Source organism: Mus caroli, chromosome 15 (assembly GCF_900094665.2).
Source record: "Mus caroli chromosome 15, CAROLI_EIJ_v1.1, whole genome shotgun sequence".
Taxonomy (NCBI): Eukaryota; Metazoa; Chordata; class Mammalia; order Rodentia; family Muridae; genus Mus; species Mus caroli.
In genome coordinates, this window is record NC_034584.1 from 66661881 (window position 1) to 66685550 (window position 23670).

The following is a 23670-nucleotide window of genomic DNA, read 5'->3' on the forward strand; positions in this document are numbered from 1 at the left end:
TGCAAAGGGAAAGGGGGAAGGGGGAGCAGAGCAAGAAGGGAAGGGACAGGGCTCCCCAAATCACCTTTTGGAGCTACCAAGTACAGTTGGTTCTCTTCTAAAATCCAGAGATGACTTTAAAAGAGTAAAACTATACACTACAGGAAAGACCGCTAAAACTTTGACTTCTCACTGGTATAAAATCAAATTCATAAGACTTCAAAATATTGTGTTACCTCCAAAGAATTATGGCAAAAAGGTTGCCGTAGTAGGAAAAGTTGTAAACTGCCAAATATAAAGGCATGGAAAGTTATCGATCTCCGATCTTATTTTCTTACCAGTCAGAGTGTTCCTGACTTCAGAAACCGCGGGCTGCCACCTCGTGCACATCCTCCCCGCCTCCGGCCTGGCCTCCAGACAACCGTGAGCTTGCCCCCGCCTCTGCTCCTGGCGTTTAGCACCTTCACTGTGCAAGCCAGGAGATGGGATCGACAACAGTCCACTTGCTGTTTATGAAAGAAAGTCTTATAGAAAACATGCCAGAGAAGAGAGACACGGACAGCTGAAAAAGCAGACACAAAGCACTCGAGAGTCAGTTTTGGGGGTTGCCCCTTCAGATGGCACAGAAGTGAAGCAAAAGCTATGAAGGTAAGCATGTAAGAGCTGGGGTATGTGATGTGTGAAATTTGCTCTTGGACACATTTCCCCCTCCATTCCCCAAGAGGGTAGGTTAGGATCCCAGTATACTCTAGCAGTTAGATGGCTGCTTGTATGGTCAGTTGAGCTCCCCACACGCAAGAGAAAATGACCATTCTGAATTTTAAAAAACGCATTAGGGTTAACATAAAAGGCACAAAATAAATAAAAAGTATTATTAAAGAAACGGAAATGATGTCTTCAAGTTTCACGTGGAGTTAGTTATGTCCCACTGTTTGGTTACTTTCCAATTTAATTTGACAGACTTAGTTAATAGCACCCAACTGTTTAACTGAGGTAGATCCACATTGTAAAAGAAAGCTGGGTCCCCTCTAATTTACCTCAAGATTGAAGATGCTTTTACCCGACACAAATCTGTTGTAATCTATGCAGAAGCAATAGCAGGTGGCAGTAACAGCAGAGAGCTTGGCCGCTGAGCAGGTTGGTGAAACCTACGCCCCAGCTGTGCTCCCGGCAGTAGACGCTCGCTCGTCACAGACCAGAGGAGAGAAACCAGACATTTGAAGACAACCCTGCAAAGGTCTCTAGATAGACTGCCACAGAAATGCACACGATCTGTTTCATCAAGCCACATGGAAGAGCGCAGGTGAGAGGGAAGAGTGTAACCCTGGTAACGGCCCATTTTTCACTCCAGAAGGAATCTGTTAGTTAGGGTTGAACATCTTCACCTGGGCAGTTGAAACTCACTCTGCTTTTTTTTTTTTTTTTGCATACTCTGAAATGCACAAATTCATTATCTGATTAAGGCTTAACTTTAAGTGACATCACTACTGGTATTGCGCAAGGCCTGGGCAGCCTCCCGATCCAGACTGGTATCAAACCAAAGACAATGACATGAAGCCTCAGAATTGGGTTTAGCAGGTACTATAATTTTATAATTAATTATACAATCCATGTAGCAAATGAAAAATTATACAGAAGGGCCAAGGGATATAAATAATAGTTTACACAGAAACTGTCAATTTACAAAACAGCACTGCGTGGTTTCTAAACCGCAAGCACAAGACGTCGTCACACAGATCCACTGTACAGGTACAAACATGTCCATGACATACAGAGTACCACCTGAAACAGGCCCTTGTAGCCACTCCACTTCTCAGAAAGTAGCAAACGTTAAATGGATGGAATACATTTTGATTCAAAATGTCTTCTAAAACATTTGAATGTGTGTGTAGGGGGAATTAAGACTGGGGGAGGAGCCGCTGGGGAACTTCTGGATTCCTTTTTGGTTCTTTTTCAATTATTTTATAAAAATAAAATAAAACTAGAAAATTTGATAAAACCAAGGGTTAAAACCCCTCAAATACATATTAGGCAGATAATCCAAAGTATGTGGGAGATAAGAGAGTCAGATTCAGGGCTATGGTCTCTTCCTGTTTTTATGAGGCAGTAGCCAAATTGTTGTACAGAAACTTACAATTATTCTCTTATAAATTTTATAAATACTCACTTGCCACTACAATTATAAAACATTAATTCATAACTTTATCAACTATACTGAAATTCCCTCTCAAATTCATGACTCAAATTTTAATTTAATGCTGAATTGTACCCTCTTGGAGTTTAATCACATAGGTCTATTTGGCTTTGAAGATGAACCAAAATTGTTAAATATGTTATCTGTCTGCAGCTAGTGCTGCACGGGCCTTTTCTATGTTATTAAGAAAATAGAATAACCAGACTGGACTACTCCTGTTAAAACCACCCAAAGCAATCACTTGACAGGGAGGAAAGATTTAATTAGACTAAGCTAGGGAAGGGTACCACCCCTGGCTTGAGAAGGTCAGAGATGATAATCACACCACCCGCACAGCACATCAAAGCTGGAGTCCTATGTGACACCACACCTAAGTGAGCAGTCTCCCCAGTGTCATAGAACAGAGAGTAACAATGGAGTAACAAGACGGAAAAGCATTCCAAAACATTAGGACCAAGTAGCACCTTACCCCTGATGACGTCACACTCGATTCACAAAGACATGATTCCAAATCCCTCTAAACCTACTTCCACTACAACAGACAGTCTTGCTGAGGGGCAGAGAACACAAGACCAGCAAGTAGCCTTTGCCAGTGCCCAACCAACCCCCAGCAGAGGTGCACCTGTATTTCAGGGCACAAAGAACCCAGGACGGGGCTCCACAGCCATAGGCTACAAGGTGGCATCACAGTTTGCAAGAAAGAGCTGAGGGCTGACAGAGCTTCTGGGCAGGGTCAACTAATGACCTGTCCCAGCATGATTCTAGAAGGACACCAAGAACAGACTTTCAAGGCTCTCAAGTGTGAGACTAGGTGTCCAGATAGTAAAGCCAGTGCCTGGAGGTAGGACCAAGGCCACCTGCTGTGCAGGATGGAGGGCCTTCCCTGTCACAAGCTGGAGTGGCCATTACAACCTGTAAATTTGCCAATTTCTGTCCCCATATGTATACTTGACTCCGCTGATGGCTGGTGTGGGTGCTCTTGTGATCCCACTGATGTTGGGGCGCTTGAAGATGCAGAAAGAACTGAATGAGAAGGGTCTCCACACCTACTTGCTGGTGACTCAGGGAAGAGGATACAGTCCCATGCTTCACCTTTAAATGGACTCAAAGGCAGCTCTAAGCAAAACAGGAGCTCATTCAACCTTTTAGCCCTCAGGAACAGAGGAACTAGAACCACCAGGGCATTAGAAGGTTTCAAATAGTGTTCTCCCTTCAACCAGGAAAAGGAAGTGTTAGCTGAATACTGCAGCAGCCAGGGCTCTGGCTTGTTTGGTATCCTTCCCAAATGTCACGAGTGGGGAGGCTGGCTGCCTCTGTGCTGGTGCCCTGAGGGCTGTGGCTTACACCACGGCACCTGGGTGTGACCCTAAGTGTAACATATCTAGCACCCTGTGCTTCCCTGGATTTTCAAATTCCAGCCAAGTCAGAGGATTTAAGAAACCTGGGGTGCAGGTCAGGGGTGTTGCAGACACCCCACCACCCTCCACGCCTCAGGTTCTCTACACAGAGAAATGTGTGAGGGCTCTTAAGGGTACTGAGCTGTCCAAGTCAAAAGAATGGAAGATGACACCCCCCAAAACAATACAATGGGGGGTGTATGTGGGGGAGGTTGGGGAGGGCACAGAGACAACCTTTAGAAGAGCTCCCCTAAGCCCAGCCCAATCCCCAGGCACCTGCCTTCATGACACTGTCCATCTGTCCCTCAAGCTAAACAGGGGAATCTGGGATCTTATGCTGACTTTCCAAGGAAACTTTAGGTGGAGAGGCCAAGGCAATGCAGGTGGAGCCATGATGTAAGAGGATGACCTCCTGGACAGCAAAGTGGACAGCCACAGGACAGCTTGGTCAGAGGTGGCGGGTCCCCATGACAAATCTCTGTTCTGCCAACGCTAAAGGGACCTAGTCAAGCAGAGCCCACTGCTCCCTCCAAATGGAGCTCAGGGCTTTCAGTCCTTCACTTTCACCAGGGTCCCAAGGTCAGCTGTGCCTGCACTATCTGAATCCATGCAACTGCTTAACTACATTATCTGCACAAGAGTCGGTGTTGAAGCACCTTTATGAGTTTATAGTGTACAAAAAGGGAGGAGAGAGCAGGAAAGCCACTTTCAATCCATTCAGAAGCAAAGCAGGGGTAAAGATGCCTTCTTACACTATTAAATAGGAAAGCAAAACCAGGCAGGAACAGACCACCTCCAGGCTCAGCCGCACGTGGCCTTGCGCAGTCACGCCCACCAGCCTGGAGGGTGCATGTTCCCCATGCAGAGAAGCCCGTCTACCAGCCTCTCAGACGCTAGGATCTTGTAGCTGGGTGGTGCTGAGGAGTCCCTGGGTCAGTGGCAGCAGAGAAGCCACCGCCTCAGATCACAGTATGGCACTCACACATTTTCAAGCCAGAAGTGAACAGAGGAGTTCGTAACTCGGTTTATTCAGGCGATATTTTGGCTATATTCAGTGTGGATAGCGATGCTTCAGAGCAAACACAAATCTATGAGAAGTCAGAGGTAGCTTTTATGCATCTGTCTAAAAGGTTTAAAGAAACCACCTTCTGTAGTGATTTGGCTAAGCCGGTACATTCAACTTGAGACAAATAAAATGGCTGAACAAATCCAAAGACACAAGGTGAGGGAGGGCTCTGCAATGTCTGCAATGGCACTGTCTGTCTGTGTGTCGTCCCCCTGCGCGGTTTAAGTGTAATAATTCCTTTTGTTTCAGACTCTGGGCACCCTGACTACAGACAGTCCATGTGGGGCTAAACAGATCATGTACACTTAGGTCCCAGCAGGGTCACAAGGCATAAAGGGCTGCACCAGGCTTTAGGTCTCCCATGGATGGACCACAAATGACAGTCTGACACAGCAGTGACCTCACAACTTTAAGTTGAGGGGCTGGCCAAAGAATGTAGCAATGGCCTGTTAACACTGACTGGGCTATTCATATGCTGTCCACGCTGACAAAGGCCACACGGAACTAGAAGGACATACTTTTGGGGGGCCTTGCAGATCACAAGAAAACTAAACAGACCAAAGCGCCACAAAGACTTCTAACTAACCTGTTTACATTCAAGCCTTCAGGTCTCAAAGAGCATGCTGTCCTGTATAGAGAGGGAGAACTTCTTGTCAGAGTGTTGAGACAAGGCTAGCCCACAATGCTTGAGAGAGTAAGAGCCCAGCCCGCACACTCGAGCACGTAATACTGAAATGTGTGTTGGGATGGCAGAAGTGAGGCAATGTCCCACATCAACGTCACTCTTGCCACTGTGAATCCGTTTACAATCACTTCAAATGAGTACAGCAGATGGGGAGTTGGACGCAATAAAGGAAACTGTCGAGAGATCAGTGCAACTTACAGGAGTCGGCATGCCTGCAACGGGGCGCTCATGACAAGAGTCACGTGTGCTCTGCCTATGTGAGAGCCAGCCAGCATGGTTACTGCAGGGAAGGGCTTAAAACAAACAAAATATCTGCATTCACAAGTGAGGCAGATGAACACCAAGGAAGTGTAGCTTCTACTCAGGGCACATTCCTTTTATCATGGGTGTGAGAGATGAGTCAGGGAGAGGTCACAGAAAGGTTGCTTATGGCTTGTCTGGGGCCACCGGGATTGTCCACTGTCTGTGTAGCAAAATGCCCATGAAAAAAAATCCTTGTAACAATCTACGAGGTCAGGGCCATAATGAAGACCCTGCAGGTTCCTGTGACCAGTGCTACCACCACAGGGACTACCAAGAGAGGCCACCCAGCCCTAAGGCCTCCTGGACACTCAGGGGTCCCCAGCTGCATGACTTCGGGCTGGTCTAGCCTTAACACATTGTATCAAATATAGAATTTGATTGAAAAACTGCTTGTAAAAATAAAATTCAAATCACCCTGCAGATCAATGCAAAAGCATACCGCTGCATCTATAGGAAAAGCAATTCATCCAGAAAAACTACATCTGTGGCTTCCAAAAATAAAGCATTAGCAAGCCTGAAGGTAAATACCGGGCCAGTTATAAAAGGCGGGGGAAATAATCTCTACCATATCCATCCATCAGGTACCACATGCATTGAGATAGCCAGATCAGCTTAGTCAAACCAGAGCAGGAGAGAGAAAAAAATAAATAGCAACATTTGCATTTAAAACCAATAAAATAACACAAGAACAAGACAATGGAAAACCAAAACCAAAAAACCAAACCCGCCCAAGCCCGCTGCAGGGGCCCGTCTTTCTATCAAGCGCTCAGTAACAGGTAAACATTAGGAATACAGAAGTTGGGCCAGCTGCAGACAGCACGGAGCTAGCAGTCTCCTCACTGGCAGTGCCCTGTGGCCTGGAGGCCAGCAAGCGGGTGGGTGTGAGGAGTGGCCAAGAGGCCAAATCTGGAGAAGGCAGAGCAGACCCAAAGTGGTATCAAGTGTGCATGTGAGGACTTCCCCAAATGGGAGAAGGAAGCCAAAACCCAACAGCCCCTGACAAGAAGTACAGGCGTGCTCGGTTTCAGACTCGATGGGGACTAGGAGAATCTGGGCTTAAAACACGCAGTGACAGGGTGGGAGTTTTGCTAGTATCACTAGGGCTAAATCTATGGAATGGGGCCTCGATGTCTCTCTAGAGTTTTGCATTGCTTCATGAGCATGGGGAGGGAGGGACCTGCTGCATGGTGCACACAGTGGTAAAGGGATGGATGTCACGATGGGTTTTTTAAGAGTATCTTACAGTGTACTAGGAGAGTCCCACCATGAGAGGCTAATTGGCTAGCCTCTCTTAAAGAGACAGGCACATCCTAGTTTTCCTTCCAAATGGATACAGAGCACACACAACACAATCACATTCAGTTTGCTTAAAGCAAGGCACACCTTACTTAACAGTGGGGTTGGGAACACAGCTAGCAAGTGGGCAGTCGTCAAACTTGGCCAGGTATCACCTCAGGAGAAAATGGCACCTGTCACCAGTCTTGGGTACAGATACACACAAAAAGCTGGCTCCTGCAGAAGATGGCCGGAGCTGCTACCGCACTCTGAGGTCTCACACTGTCTCAAACTAATATTAATAAGGGGAGGGCAGAAATTGGGGAAAACAATTATTTACCTGAGAAATTGGAACTATAGCCATTTATAAGCTCTGCACCATCAGACATGTGGATGGTGTGCATCTAACTCAATTAGGGACATTTGGTCTGGGGATACATTTCCTATTAAAAGTGTCACAAGTAAGCGTGGGCTCCTACAGAAAACACTTCTCGTCCAGTACTTTGGCCCATCAGAAAGAAAACCTATCCTTCAAGGTGATCAAAACAAAACTCCCAGCTCAAGATTTTTTTGCCCCAGCCCACAAGTGTTCCTAGGTGTGAGCTCTGATAGGGGTTCCTTCCTGTCCCCCTGGCATAAGGGGGGACGGCCTCAGAAAGCCTACAGAGCCACGGTGGGGGTTGAGGGGTGGCCTCAAACACAGTGCCAGATCCAAGAAGCTGGCAGCAGGCCTGAGAATCTGCATTCTAAAAAACTCACTTGCATGACTAAGATCCCATGGCAAGGGGCTGAAGACACACCTTAGAAACACACTGGTTCTAAGAATGGTTGAAAACAATCCAATTTCAGATTCTAAAAGTTCACTAGTTTAACCAGTTCCCCAGCCTGACCATGTTAGGCCAACTGAGTGTTTTTATATCGTTTTGGAAACAGTTTGAGAAGGTGCCACTTGCCAATGGGATAGCAGGCAGTCCCAGTGCTTCTTAGACTGGGGGGGTCTGTTACTTTAAAAGATTTCTAAAGACACAGCAAGAAGAGACTATTGTCATTAGTAAGACACCCACATGCATACACGGATACACACACCTGCTGAGGGTGTGACTTCCCAGGTAACTGCGTCTGCCCTTCCCACCAGCTCCAGAGAAGATGGGGAACGGGGCAAAGGTGGTACTGTGTCCTCTAGCATGAGGTGCCACGGCAGGGGGAGAGGGTGGGCACCCTCCCTCCTCCGCAGGGTCAGAGGTAAATGACGCAGAGCTGGGGGATGAGGCCCATCAGCAGGGGTAGAAAAAACCCACAGAGCACAGAGCAGCACACAAGAGAAGGCTCATCTCCTTCCGGGAACGCACGCGTATGTGGAACGGAGTGAGCCCGATGCTCGCTCAGCTTCGGGACAAGCACAGAGAGCCCCACAAGGACACACACACTGACGTGGCTGCTGCCATCCGCAGAGCCATTCGTAGTGGCCCCTTCTCAGTTCAATGGTCTCTGGGCTGGAAAACCCACACTGGGGCCCAGAAGCAAATAACACCCAGAGAAAGTCTGTGCCTTCCCTGCTGGCCTTGCCCACAGTCAGGTCCTCGGGCACAGTCCATTCCTACCTGCCAGTCCCATGCTGGCAGAGCCGCTATGGGCAGCTCTCTTTCCACTTCAGTGCATAGATCCTATGAAACCCACCTTCCATAACTGCACACTGAGAGAAGTGCACTCTTACGTGAACTTGTTTCCCAGCAATGGAAGAATAAATAAATTCCATTTGTGCTTCATCGGCTGAGCGACACACATGGACGAGGCAGGGAGGACGGCAGGTTACTGGCAAGCGCACTGTCCTTCCGGAGGTACAGGCTACACAGTCCACACTGGGGGTGGGGAGGGAGGAGGGGGCATCGCTGGTACGTGAAGCCAGTTGCATATTCCTCTACTTAAGCACTAAAAGCCACAAGAGGTGGACTGTCTCCAGGCTTCACACAGCTCCTGATATGTGAAGCAGGTCACGAGAAGCGCCCCTCATCAACGAAAGGGAAACAGCATCTACCTACCACATTAATACTGCAAACCAGATACATATATTCTTCTCTTACATTAAAGACATTAACAGTGAAAAAGGATTGTACTGTATTTATCACCACAGACCCGTATTCTTTAGAAACTTTGGAAAATAAATGTCACAGTCCTACAGGACAAATCTTATGATTAGACTGTCAGTATATTGTCTTTTTTTCTCTTTTTAAATAAATTTTTATCAAAATGGCACTTGTCTGCCAATCTCTCGGACTTGTCACTGCCGTAAACACACGTGACCATCTCCTTGGCCACTGTGCCTTTGTTCAGGCCTCGAGGGCAGGCAGTGGCCGCGAGAGACACTGTGGAGACCTAGCAGCCATACGCCCTGGGGCTGCAGGGCGCATGGCATCCCTTAGAACTCAACATTAGTGACAACTTCTTAGGGCCAGGCTTTAAAACCCCAATGGAAATGGTGTGGCTTTCATGCTCAGAGCCTTCACAGCTAGATGGAGCCCATCGATTTCATTGAGAATCAGGTGTTAAAAACAAGTAAATTGGATGACCAAATAAATTAAAATGTTTTAAAGCCCTGAGAGTTCATAGACTGGTTTTAGGACATTTTGTTGTTGTTTTGTTTTTTTGTTTTGTTTTTAGGAAACGGGACTCTCAGTGAGCAGCTTATAGGTTTGGCAAACCATGTTTCCTACACTGGGGTCTCATACAGGCCTACAGCTCAAAATCCAAGTCTGACATCTGGGACGGAAGGCATTCTGGAAAACGGAGGATCTAATAAAACCAAAGACGTCTCATGTTCGATGCTGGCTGTCACAGAAGGGCTGGGCATCTGTTGGTCTGAGTGTAGCTGGTCTCGTGTGAATCCAACTTGGTACACAATCGCTAAACAATACAACAGGTCAAGCAAAGTACATGGTGCGCAGTGTGTCCTGGTGGACCTGGACCGCCTTGGCCAGCGCTTGGTGATCTCGCCCGTTGCTCTGCCCAGAGGTATGGCTTCCTTCAGCGCTGCAGAGACACGGGAGAGAAGGGGAAAAGGATGCAGTCTTTTCTGGATACCGAGCAAGGCACTGGGACAAGACATGTGTATGGAAAGCAACCATCACAGCCCCTGAGAAGCCAGCCTCGTCTTAACCCCCTGCCAGGTGCAACACTCACCTGTCATGTTCTTTATCCACCAGGTGGTACCTGGCTCGGAAGGCCACCAGGTGAGCATAGTAAGCTGGCGCGGGTATTGACACAGAGCGTGTGCAGCGCACGTAGGTGTGACACAGCTGGTAGGTCAGAATCTGCAGCTCATCAGAAGAAAAACGATTGTCATCCCAAAGCACGTGGTAGTGGGAAGGACGGCTTGTCCCCTGGAAGAGATTAGAGGGCCAAGAAAGAAGCACCGTAAGACCTTTACCAAAAACAAGCATTCCTATTAAGGCAGGCATGGTGGCACATGCCTGGGATCCTAGCACTTGGGAGGCTTGAAGAATCATCTGTCCCTCCCTCCCTCCCTCCCTCCCCCCAATCAAGCCTTGCAGCATTAGTTTAGGCTATCCTTCTGCCTCAGCTTCCTACTTCACTACACCCAGCTCGATGAGTAACATTAAATGTGGCCAAGTCTTAAGAGCGCCAGCAGAGAGGATGTTTAATGTTCCAATACAGAGAACTGGTCAAAGTCTGAAGTGACTGATGGGTATGAGGGGTGTGTCACCCTATCATCAGAGGCGTGATACATGTGCTAAAAATCACATTGCACATCACACCCCATAAATATGCATTTGATGTAGCAATAAAAAAAAAAATTTTTAGAAGGAGCTGAGCCAAAGACAACACCCTCTGGGTATACTAGTTATTCTATAGTATTTTATTTATAATACCAAGAGAAAAAAAAAATCTCCCAACAAAGCTACATATTAACATCCAGAAAGTGGGAGTTGAGAATATTTGATGTGCCCAGCAGAAATACTGCTGGAACCTCCCTCCCTCCCTCCCTCCCTCCCTCCCTGCCACTATAACCAGTCTTCAAAGACCTCACTCTACCATCAGGAAGATGGCATGATTCTGCTGAGGAACATCTCAGTACTTCCTTGTCCCAGCATTTTCTTGGTGGTCAGCACACAGCTAGCTGAACATGAGCCCCTCCAGGCCCCACCACTGCAGCTCCTGCAGTCAGTCCCACCTTTTAGCTCACTAGCGGTCAGCACAGAACACGCTGTATCCCTTGGTCTTTCAGATCACTATTCCTTATGCCTTAGTCTCACCACACCCACTTCTACACTGGTCCCTTCCTATCTCTTCTGGACCCCAGGTGAGTGCCCACCTCTCCTGGCCACAGAACAAGCTTGAGCCCTGTCTGCAGAGTCACAAAACATCCCAAGTGTATGACAGCACCACAAACATCCCAGGCAGTCAAAGGAGCCTGCCTCCTCACCTGGATGCCGGCGTGACTGCACAGGTAGAAGTCAAACTCAGTGGGGTGGGTGATCTTCGTGTCCACGGTTGTGCCTGCAGGAATGTTCCCACTCTTTCCAACCTGCAATAGCACAGAGGGCTCATCAGCTGTGGCAGTGTGTCAGCAGGAGCACCCATTTCTCAGCACAGACAAAATCTGTTAAGTACCAACGATCTCCACAGCTTAACTTGGGCTTGAGTTATTGTTCACACTGTATCCTGGTGCTACAGTCAAGCACAGTCTGTTTACTGAAGGCCCTGCCTGAACAGGCTCCAATCACATAGGCTAGGTTCCAATTCTCTATGAGGCTAAGGATGAGACCAACTCCTTATGCTTCCACCTCCACCTTCTAAGTGCTGGAAGTGAATTGTACACTACCACGCTCAGCTTAATATTTCAACTAGAGAGAGGAGAGAGAATAAGGGAGACAGGGAGGGGGAGGAGGAAGAAAGAGGGAGAGATTACCCCCCCCGGGGGGGGGATGGCTACTCTTTTCTTGCTAGCACAAGCAATAATAATGCCATAAACCCTTCTATTATGTATTTATAGACAGGTTCTCACACTGTAGCCCAGGCTGGACCAGAGCTCACTGAGATTGGACTTTACTCAAGATAATCCTCCTGTTTCAGCCTCCTGCATGCTGGGACAGCAGGCTTGTGTCACTATGTACAGCTAAACAATTCCTACACACAATCTCCCAGAACACTCGGGGAATGGACAACTGTCAGTTTTGTGTTCCTGACTGCTTAAGGATCTGAACTCCCATCCCCGGCACTTCCTCTTTAACAACAAACACACCAGGGACCAAGTGCTACGCCCTTTGGTCAGTCCTCCCAATAGTCTATCCTTGTGGGCAGGTCCAGGGAAACAGATGGAGACACAACTCAGACCCTCTGTCCTGGATTTCAGTGTCATGTGCCCAAATCTGTGCAAAATTCACTCTTTTCTAAAAGTGCACAAGTTTTTGTTTGTCTGCTTTCCAAGAAAGGCCCTAGACTACCCCTGAACTTATGACTCTCCTGCCTTAGACACCTGTAAGCTAGGACTGCAGACTTGTGATATCACAGGTCTTACCAAAACATTACTCCTTGAAGGGTTGCTGAAACTTGCCTGCAAACTAAATTCATAAAATAACTCTGCAACTAGGAACTGGGGAGATGGCTCAGTGGTTAAGAACACTTGCTGCTCTTGCAGAGGACTGAATGGGTTTCCAGACCCACATGTTTGCTCTCAGCCACCCACAAGTCTAGTTTCAGTGTCAGAGGGAGGGAGCTACCCAATATCCTCTTCTGACCACCATAAAGCCAAAACTAATAATAATACTAATAATAATATTGAGAACTCCTTTTACTGTTTTCTGCCACATTTTGTGAGGATTCACAGCTGTGTGGGAAACCTGCCTGCCCATAAAGCTTTCCGAATCCCAAGACATGGGTAGCTTTTAAAAAAGAATTTTGGGGTTTAGTTCCAGAGATGATTTTGTAAATATACCTAACTCCATAAGCATTTGTGGCACGTTTCAGACTTCCCTGGCTAAGTGTCACTATCCAAGGAAATTGATGCTGCCTGCTTCCCCGGAGCGTATCTTCTCCCTCCTCCCGGGCATCCAAGGAAGCAGATTTAATCTGCTTCCTCATTATTGCCTGGTTTAGGGAGGAGAGCTGCCTGCAGGCAGTAATACCTGTAGCAACAGAGACACGGAGCTGCAAAAGGGACCCAGCTTCAGGCGCCACAGCTTCCCTTCATGGTCTGCAGGGCCATTTCTCATTCTATAATAAATGCACTCAAGTCTCCAGGCTGAGCTGATCTGGTATGAAACCTTTCCGTTTTGTTCAGCTGTGAGTGCTCTGTCGTCTCCTTTCTATCTTTAATGCATGAGCGGCAGGCAGCAAAGCGATAGTGTCAAGCATTCTTAAACTTCATTTGCATAATGATCAAAACATATGGTTTCTATGAGATCAAGGTTTGGAAACCACCTGAGACTTCTTGTCCTTCCATGTGAATCCAGCACCTGCAGCTCTTCTGGCCCCTCCCAGTCATTCCTGCCTGGTTCAGGTTCCCAACAAAGGTGTGTCACAAAATCTACCCATGACACTGTATTTGTCAATTTCCCTTTGAAATCCTGCAAGCTTTTGCTGTTGTGATTTTTTTTTTTCCCTCTTTACATCATTTTAGGATGCAACACTGGGGCCATTGGAGACCTCAGCTGCAGTGTTTACTGGTAAGTGGTTTCTTTCTTTGTGGCAAGTTATACCTCAGTCACTTCACAACACTTACAAACACACACTGGGCTACACTGGAGGCCATTGAGCAAAGCTTAACTGCAATGACCGTCTTGCAACAGTGTGGTGATCCCAGGCCTGAGGGGTCTGGACCTACAGCGCTGGGTTCAAGGTCTGGTAGACAACTTGAGGTCTTGCCCTTCTAGACAGCCTAAGTCTCTCAAGCTGCTGTCTTTATACATGGATGTGCGCCTCATTGTGCTTTAGAAACGCAGAGCTTATTTTTGGGGGTCTTGGGAGACGGCTCAGTCAAAAGGTGCCTGCCATGCCACGTGAGCACAAAGGCCTGAATTTATTCCCAAGAAGCCACATAAACACACCAAGTGCGGTGGCACTCTGACAATCCCGGGGTTGCAAAGGCACAAACAGGATTCCCAGGGCTTGCTGGTTATCCTGCTTATCCTAAGGATGACCTTTACGTTTGTCTTCTGGTCTCTACACGCGGACACCCGCATTCACGTACACACAGGCCTGAGGACCCTTACCTTGCTCCAGATGGAGTGCGTGAGATGTGTATGCTCCCAGTCAGAGGCACGCTCTGTGGAGAGCCTCAGGCTGACTCCATCCTTTCAAACTCTGACTGCCCAGTCCTCCACCCTCAATGACTGGTTTCTCTCAATTCTCTGCTCCTCCCCATCCTTTCTTTCTGGGGCAGGGTCTTGGACTCATTTTGTAGCCACTGATGACCTCAATTTTCAATGCTGCTGTGTCTACCTCCTGGTACTGGGGTCACAGCTCAAGCAAAGCCGGGGAATCAAACCCAGGTCTTACCTAACACATGCTAGGCAGCATTCTACCAACCAAGCCAGACACCCCCCACCCCCACCCCCAGTCACAAGTCCTGGCAATTTATTTCTGAACCACCTTTCCCATCATTTATTAGATACATGACATTTCGTGCCTGGACCCTCCTCACCAAAGCCTTGCTAGACACCCGAGCCTGGGTCCTCATCGAGGCCCAAGTCTCAGAAGCGTTTCCCCAGACTGTGGCAGCCGCGGGGCTCTGACTCACCCGCTCGTTTTTGTCTGTGCAGAAGAGGCGTGTGTGGTGCCGCTTCTGCACCACGATGAACGTGATCCCTGGCTGATAGTCCTTCTCCAGCTTGATGCAGGCCTCTCTGATGGCCAGGAGCTCATGGTGGAGAACCTGCAGGACAAAGGCAGGCGTCAGATGCCTCTTGCACGCTGGGAACGGCTTTCCAAGTCTTGCCAGCACTAGTCAGGTATACCACTCTGCCTTCCAACAGCTGGCCCAGTTTCATTTTGATACCGTGATAAAAAGACCGACCCAAAGCAACTTGGGAAGGAAAAGGGTTTAACTAGCTCACACTTCCAAACCACATCCCATCACTGAGGGAAGGAAGGGTAGGAACACCATGGAAGAACAGTACTTGCAGCTTGCTCAGCTAACTAGCTTGCTTATGTACACTTTTGTGCTTTTGTTCATTCTAACCGGCCTGGAACTCATTATGTAGACAAGACTGTCCTGACTTCAGAGACCTACCTGCTTCTACCTCCTCAGTGCTGAGGTTAAAGGCACGCACCAATATACCCACCTCAGCTTGCTTTCTCAGTCAGCCCAGGCCCACTTGTCTAGGAATAGTGCTGCCCCAAGTAGACTAAGCCTTCTATATCACAGCAAAATGAGGATGTCCCACAGACATGACACAAACAGGCCATCTGATTGAGACAACTTCTTCATCGAGGTTCCCTTTTCCCAGGTGACTCTAGCTTATATAGATTTGATAGTAAAATTATAGTCAAGTCCCTACATAGGGACCGAGGGCACACAGGTTCTAAAATTAGAAGGTACACAAAACTGCTTGGTTTGGAATCCATAATGATCTCAAAGCTCATGAAACAGCACCATGAAGACTTATGGGCTTGGGCAGCAGAGAGAGTCGCCACTTGCTTGCTTACTGAGAGGAAAGGAAAGACAAATGGAGCAAGCACTCACTTGAGTCAGACTAGAACTCCCATCAGAGCTCAGTACTGCACAGTACCCAGCAACACCCCTTCCTTCCGCCTGTCAACTGTGGGTCCTGTACTGAAGGCCTCATGTGAAGAGTTTGGTACACAAGTACCAGAAATAGTGGCTTTTTGTTGTGGCAGGACAGTGTCTGTCTGTCTAATCTGGATCAAAGTCTTATTATTCTGCCCTATCTATCTATCTATCTATCTATCTACCTACCTACCTACCTATCTATCTGAATCAAAGTCTTATTATTCTGCCCTGCCTGGATCCACCTGCCTTTGCCTCCTCAGGGCTAGGATTAAAGGTGTGCACCATCATGCTTGACCTTGCCCAGATTTAACAGTCTCAACCAGTTTACAATGTTTTAAAAAGTATATGTAGAATTCTAGTGCAGACAGTTGAGTTGTGGGGATTCTGGTACTCTGAGCAGTGGAGCGGAGAATGACAGGCCCGGCCTTCCTACAAGGGAGAAGCACTGGGAAGGACTGAAAGCCCAGGAGGATGGACCGAGAGGCAACAGGGTTCGAGGTCATGGAAGTACATTGTGGAAGCTGTCAACACGGCTCTTGCAGAACACAGCACTAGAGGAACTGAACCAGACAGGACAGTGTATTCCTAGGGCAATGGATATCTGTTCTAAAGAGGAGCAAGTTGCAGCTTCTGCCCTAAATAGGAAACAAATGTACTTTGTTGCATGTCTTCAGCCTGTGGTCAAGGCAAGTAAGTAGACTCTCCAGCACTTCAGATCTTAGAAAGGCCCAGGGCAGGTAAAAACTCCCAGTTTGCTTTCATATCCCCTGGCCTGGCTGAGGCTCTCCTCACCCAGGTCTCCACTGCCCAGGCCTATATTCAAAACTTCCCTCCTGCCTTCCCCCATCCTGGGACCTGAAACCTCATAAGACACAGACCACACCACCATCACCATCTGCCTTCCCCACTCTGAGCAGCCGACTGACAAGAGGCAAAGAGGATGGTGCAGAGCGGCCCACCTGCTGGAACTGGCCCTCGGAGACGCCATCTCGGTAGAAGATGATTCGGGTGGGCTTGAAGCGGGTAGATTTGTAGAACTGAATGAGCAGCTCTCGTACCATGGCAGCCAGGTCCTGGATGATCTCCTGTCGGTGCTGCTGCACACGCACGGTGGCACAGTAGCGGTTGGGGTGTGCGTCCATGCTGCCCACGACCTGTGGACAGACACACGGTCAGCAAGGGACAAGGGCTCCAGGGGTCCGTCTTTTGGGTCCAGCTGGAGATTGGCCTGTAAGAAGCATCTCCCAGTGTCCCTCACAGCAGATAGTACTGCTAGCTCCCTTCTCAAGATGGGATACTTGCCCCATGGTACACCGGAAAAAGGCAACATTGAGCCTTACTGTGTCAGGGGGTTGGGTTACCTGTAAAAAGCAACTGGGGGGTGCCTCTAGATTTTCAGGAGCAAACACGTCTCCAAATTGCCTTATGCCCATCAAAGAGTTAGTATCCCCAGACTTAGATCCCTAGGAAGGTCACAGCCCCTTGAAGCAACTTGGCTGTTTTAGGGCTCATCTGAAGGAGCAACCAGAGAGTCAGAGTGCCACAACGCTGCCAGGATTCTGAGGTTAGGGGACCAAAAGTAAACGGATCAGCTACAGCTAGGGCCTGCCCATTTCTAGGTTGGGGAAAGCACTTCCTTATACCTTGAAAGCACACAGGGAAGAGCCCTGGGCTGGGAAGCAGGTGGCCAGCCACTCCACGGAAAAGCTTACAGAGCATCGTCTCTAAGCCTTGCCAGACTCCTTGTTCAAAAAATATTTCAAGTTGGCATAAAGAGAGATAAATCAACATGAACAGAAACCTGTCCTATTGATGGAGAATCGAGGGCACCAGGAATAAGCATAGATTTCTGCTCTTTAGAATTTGATAAGCCTGGCTCTGATCTTGGTTGTCAACTCACCCACATCTGGTATCAACCCAAGCCACAGCAGCTGACGAGGTAAGCTTATGAGGGATTTTGCTGATGGAATCACTAAAGGTGGGGAGACCCACTAAAATCCGAGTCACACCTCTTTCTTAGTGGCAGCCTTTTTTTGCCTGCTTGCTGTTGGCAAGTTTGTCTATTTCTGTTACTGCCGGCAGGTTTTAACTTAGACTGAAGGCCAGCAACTTTTGGTTCTCCTGGACTCTAGAACTAAACTGGGACCACAGAGACCTCCAGTCTTTTTTTTCCTTTTTTTTTTTTTTTTGGTTTTTCGAGACATGGTTTCTCTGTATAGCCCTGGCTGTCCTCAAACTCAGAAATCTGCCTGCCTCTGCCTCCCCTGGGATTAAAGGCGTGCACCACCACACCTGGAGAGACCTCTAGTCTTGTAGACTGAACAACTACAAATTATTCTTGGCCTTTGTTTTAAGACTGCATCCTCTAAGTCAATCCAATGAACTGTGTGTGTGTGTGCACATGTGGAACTAATGCATTTGCCTAAGTCTCCGAAGCCTAGAGAGAGGACCCTGTACACAGTGACTCAAGAGAAAACAAAGCCAACAATGATCAGGTAGAGCCCAAGACCTGGGCCAGACCCCAAGCACATTGGCTGTGCAGGTCTTTTCTGGCATTAGAGATCCTGACTCTGGATACTACCCGAAAGCCACACCCAAGAACTATGCATAGCACACATGATGCAAATGGGGTCTCATCCTATATCATATCCCATACTCTACCCCGTTAATACGGATTAAATAAACAGTGATGTTAAGTCTGGTTAGCACCTACTACACACACACACACACACACACACACACACACACACACGAATGCCAGGGCACTGAGCTGACTGCAGCACATGTGAAAAAGCCCAGAAAGATTAATTGTAGGGAAGTGGTAGAGAATGGTTTGATGCCTGAGGCTCAGCTGGGCATGACGCTGGTACTGCCATGCCAAGTAAGAAGTGCGGGAGCCTACTCAGGGCCTTTTGGTTCCACTCCACAGGTGAGCACTTCTTTGAGCACTTGAACAACCAGTTGGAGAAACTGATTGGGCAAGGTGGGCATTTGTGAGGACAGGATCCATGGTTCAGACAAACGATCCAAAAGAGCTATTGTTTCCTTTCATATGCTCAACCACCCTGGCTCTAGAACCCACTATTCTTTAACTAGAGGAGTGGTAAGAGGACACCCATTGCACTCTGCACTCCAAACCCCACTACAGAAGTCCATGCCTGGCCACTGTAACGTGACAGGCCAGCCTACTGAGAGCAGAGGGAGTGGATGCAAAGTGGTTGGCCAAGGCTACCTTGATGGACATGGAGAAGCCAGAGGTAATGTTCCCATCAGATGCACCACAGAATGCAGGGTAGATGGCAGCCCACACACCTGTGACATCATCAGGTTCACCCTATCACCTATTTGCCATTAGATCATGATTAGACCAGCTAAGCCAGTGGTGACTTCCATGTCTTTCTCCTCCACAGACCACTGCAAACAGACCACAGACACTCGAGGAGCAAGGGTCCCACCAAGCAACATGATACCAGCAGAGAGGCCAGAGGAAAAGAGTGGACACTCACGGCAGCAATAGAAGGTTTCTTCCCATCCCCAGCTGGTGGGTGGGTGACATCGGCTCCCAGGAAGATGACAGGTTGCTGGAACACTGGAGGCCTACAAGAAAATGGGTATTTGAGGACCAAGCTTCAGAGAATGCATGAATGCCTGGCACCAGAAGCAATTCCTACCCATCTCTGGGAGGCAACCCTAGCTCTAACATGGGTATTTTTCAAGCGATCTTCCTGACTCTACCTCAGTGCCAGGCATGTACCACCAAACCCATCTGGTTTATGCTGGCCTTGAACCCAGGGCCTTATATATGCCATGCAAATACTTTACCAAGTGAGAGACCTCCCCTGCCCCCAACAGAATCGTTACCCTTAATGATACACACAGAAGCCTATTGGATTAAATAATGATGTCTGTTATGCACTTGAGAAAGAGCCTGAGAAGGTGGGACTGAGAGCTGAGAACGTAGCTGGCCTGGTTGGGTACTGTGGGTGCCTTGTTCTGTTGAGGGGAGGGACTGCCAGAGCCCAGGAGTTTGAGTAGCATCCTGGGTCTTAACCACAGGATACATTCCCAATTCCCACAACCCTGCCATCTTCTTCCATGGCCATCATTTCTGGCTGAGACCTTCAGGCGGAATGCTCACTACCTGAGTGGTGGCATGTGTGGTGAGGAAAGGAGAGAGAGAGAGAGAGAGAGAGACAATGATAGCTCTCCATGCAGCACCCTGAAGACCAACAGGCTCCTGCATTGTAGGAGCCGGGCTTATCATATACTGTTCACAATAGGAGCAGTTATATGTCTTTATTTCCATGGTGACTGCTCTTCTAAAAGTGTACACAGAAGCTGCTGGCTGCTGTTTATATGGCCAGAGAGGGTATGCAGCATGGTCATCAGAAAGGGGTTTATCCATCCCGTCTGCCTTCCTGAGACCTTCTTTTCCTTTCTCCCCTTTGTTTTGACACATAGTCTCATGTACTTCAGACTGGACTTGGATGTCCAGTCCCACTGCCACGACCTCTCAAATGCTGCAATCATAAGTGTATGCCTCTACACTTTGTGCCAAAAGAAACTTGATTATTCTGAAGGTGGCCTACAAAGAACCAAAGGACAATTTGACACTGTGGGCAAGGAGAGGTAGCCAGAAGGGCATCTTTGTCCCTAAGTGTGTGAAGTCCAGACAATATTCTCTGTGTGAGACCCTAGATCATGAGCAACCATGATACCAGCTGAATACCACATCTCTGTGAGGTGACGTCCCATTTGTGTGAGGTGTGGCACACTCAGAGGGGAGTGTGTCTCTTGCAAGTGTCATCTCCCAATCAAAGTCAGGCACAGTAAAGACCTGTGTGTGTGTGTGTGTGTGTGTGTGTGTGTGTGTGTGTCCACAGCAGGATTTCTCTTCAGCACCCATTCAGGATTTAACCATGTAAGAAAGAAAGTGATTCCTACATGTCAAGCATGTTCATCTATGTGCCCTTTCCAGGGAGAGGAGGGCAAGTGTTCCTTTAATCTCCACTGTGGTTACAACCACCCCTGGGGGCCTGCACCCAGCCTCAGACTTAGGGTGCCACTTCTAGGACACAGGTCGTCTGTGGCACTGTGGTCCTGCTAACCACACTTGAGATGCCTGTGCCTCTTGGCCTCACTCTCCTCACTGAAGGGGAGCTGAGAGGTATACCCAGAGATCCTGATCACTGCCCTGCCACCATGAGGCCACCAGGTACAGCTGTGTAGCAGCTGTGTTTCTACACGTGGGTGGATGTGACTCACTTGCCACAAGCAAGGCACACCTGCGCTCAGCTTCCTCTCATCTGCAGCCCAGCAAAGCTTCCTTCCCATGAGCCCAGCCTGCCGGGGGCCTCCCAGGCTCCGCCTAACTCAACTCATGCTGCCATGGCAACAAGATTCCCCTTTCAAGGTCTCTAGTGACTTCCTCCATTGCTGGGTCCAATAATCAGGCCGCACAGTGCAGCTCATTGGCATTTTGTGATGCAAGACACACCTCCCTGGGCCCCTTGACTCAGGTGCCTCCCCTCCTTGCCTTCATTTTCTATTACCAGTGTCCCTGAACTTTTACCCTGGGCACAGAGCTCAGATCTCCTTGCCATTCACTCAAGGATGCTCATCCAGTCTCAGGGTTCCTGTGCTCTGACAATGAGCATCCCCAGAGCTCAGCTTCCCAACCCGGGCCACACCTCCTTCAGGAAGGCCCTGTCTTTGACACTAACTAGACCAAGAGCATGAGACAACTGCCTTTCTCCCCTTTAATCTCTTTAACCTGTCTACCTGTCCTTATCTCCAAACCATTGGGGTCCCTCATCCTGCCGGTCCCCAACTTCAGCCTGGTGTAGCCTGGCACAAGAGGCCTCCAAATCTGTTCTAAGCCAGACCCCACAGCACAGGCCTGCCCATTATTCTCAGTATCTATAGACAGTTTCCTCAGCCAAAGCTATTACTATGGTCGCTCTCTTCTTTTGTCCTTTTGTTCAAAGGAGGGAAAGCATTAACTTGGACCTTGACCTCTAACACCTAGGGTAGCATGCTGACTGCGGGAGGCACCTGAGGAAGGCACAGTTCCACATTCCCATCCCTTAGCCCTATGGGGCAGGTGGGCCAGCACTTGGCCTCAGTTCCTGGCCCAGACATAGGACCCATCAACAGCGGGCCCTACAGGGAAGGAATTTCCAGCCCAAAGTGCTTTAGCTTTGATCCTAGCAGTAAGCTCCCAGCCCCAAGTAAGCAGAGTAGGAAACACTGGAGTCTACACTGCAGTGAAGCTCCAGGGACCAGCTGACAAGTCTGTGGAAGCCCATTCCTGACCTGTCCCGAGGCCACTCACTCTTCCAACTCTTCAGTGGAGACTGCTGGCCCTGGCAAAAGGAGCAGGGTGGCAACAGCCCCACAGCAGCCTTCAACTATTAGGGACTCCAGCCCTAACAATCACCCATCCCTGATGCCCCTGGTTCTGAGGAGCCCAGGACTTATGCCCACATAAACCACCAGTGAGCACCTCTCCGCTGACCATTTAAGCCAGCTGGTGTGTGCACGGGCTGTGGCCACCTCACCTGCCCTGTGGCAGTAGGATGTTGTTGACGCCTCCCAGTTTGACATTGATCTTTAAGCAGAGATTGGATAGGGTCTGTGGCGTGGTCCTCTGCACGTTCTTCATCTGGACGCACTGTGTGGCCATCCCCAGCACTGTGTCTCCCACACGCTTGACTTCCGCTGTGGAGCAGAGGCGCACATGTCACAACTCCCAAATAGAAGCAGCTGTCTTCTGCACCCTTTTGGACTGCACCGGTGCAGTGTTCAGCCACAGCAGCTGCGTTAGGCGCCTGCAGTCAGCCTAGGGAAGATGCTGGCAGACAGAGGGGCAGGGCTCCTGGCGGAATCCCGCTTTAGCACTGCCAGGCACCTGTGCCTGTCTCCCTCAGGACAGGAACCGGGAAGCAATCTCATACCAGCCATTTGTGATCCTGGGCCAGGGTGGGGCGAGCAGAAGCTGGCTATAACTAAGGCTTCATCATTCCTCAGCAGAAATGACACCCCATGTTAAGCAAATGCCTAGGTGGCTAAAAATAAAACCACCAGTCTCCTCAAACCCCTTGGCAAACATAGAACATCAAAGTGCCGTGGGGATCCACACTTGTCCATCCCCACATTCATTCCTGAAACAGCTGCTCATTGCTCTTAGGACTGTTCTAGAAACTCGGACTCTAGGGACAACACTCATCACACCTAAACACCACTGCCATGAGAAAGCCTTCTTTGAACTTAAAGGGAAAGACCATGCCATGGGTCTGTGGCCTGCCTGTGGTTAGATAGGACAGACCGCTACTAGTCACAACCATCAGGAAGCCCAGTTGCTTTCCTTGACCCCTATACAGATCTCTCACCAACACCCTTTTGCTGAAAAAGCTTATGGGGCAGACAGCTCTCACCTTGCAGATCTGTCCATATAGCCTCCCTGCCCCCGCCTCCCTCTGAACAGATGGCTGTACCTAATCCATTTCCTCTTCTTCAGCATCACTGGGCTCTCCACTGATGAAGGAACAACTACCCTCTAACATAAAGAAACCCTTGTGTGGGGTGGTGGTAGAGACCAGACATGCTGACTGAATCCTAGGGAATCGAGAGCCAGTGGGGCCTCCTCGGGGAACACTGACCTATCAAGGCACTCTCTTCCACCTGCCAACACTCATGCCACAGCATGAACATGAAACCAACCGTCAAGTCAAATTATGGGCTGTAGCTGGCCTTTGCTACTTTGTGGGTTCCTCTTTTTCCTGCCCTTTTATTTACTAGTTTCACTCATCACTAGATAGGAGAGAAAGGAGGATAGAGGGGGGAGAGAGATCCCTGAATCCAATTTATTTCCTTTTCTTTATTGACCATGATTACTAATAAACTGCAACCAAGCTCCCTGAATGACTAACAACTATTAACACCCTCTCTTGGGGGTGTCGGTGTCAACACAAAGGGGACCAGTCATGTATACTTCCTCTGAAAAGTTCCTAAAACTCCAAA

General features: G+C 48.7%; 1 protein-coding gene across 1 annotated transcript in view; it reads right to left on the reverse strand.

Annotated features, from left to right (window-relative positions):
- Positions 1-1388: 1388 nt before the first annotated feature.
- The window catches only part of Ago2 (argonaute RISC catalytic component 2), an 85575-nt gene continuing 63293 nt past the window's right edge, over positions 1389-23670 (reverse strand). Inside the window, exons 13-19 of the mRNA XM_021183054.2 lie at positions 22209-22368; positions 19155-19245; positions 16608-16802; positions 14656-14790; positions 11341-11442; positions 10077-10276; positions 1389-9926 (exon numbers count right to left, since the gene is read on the reverse strand). Of these exons, the coding sequence (XP_021038713.1) occupies positions 9818-9926; positions 10077-10276; positions 11341-11442; positions 14656-14790; positions 16608-16802; positions 19155-19245; positions 22209-22368 (992 nt within the window). The 3' untranslated portion in view covers positions 1389-9817. The remainder of the gene's footprint in view (positions 9927-10076; positions 10277-11340; positions 11443-14655; positions 14791-16607; positions 16803-19154; positions 19246-22208; positions 22369-23670) is intronic.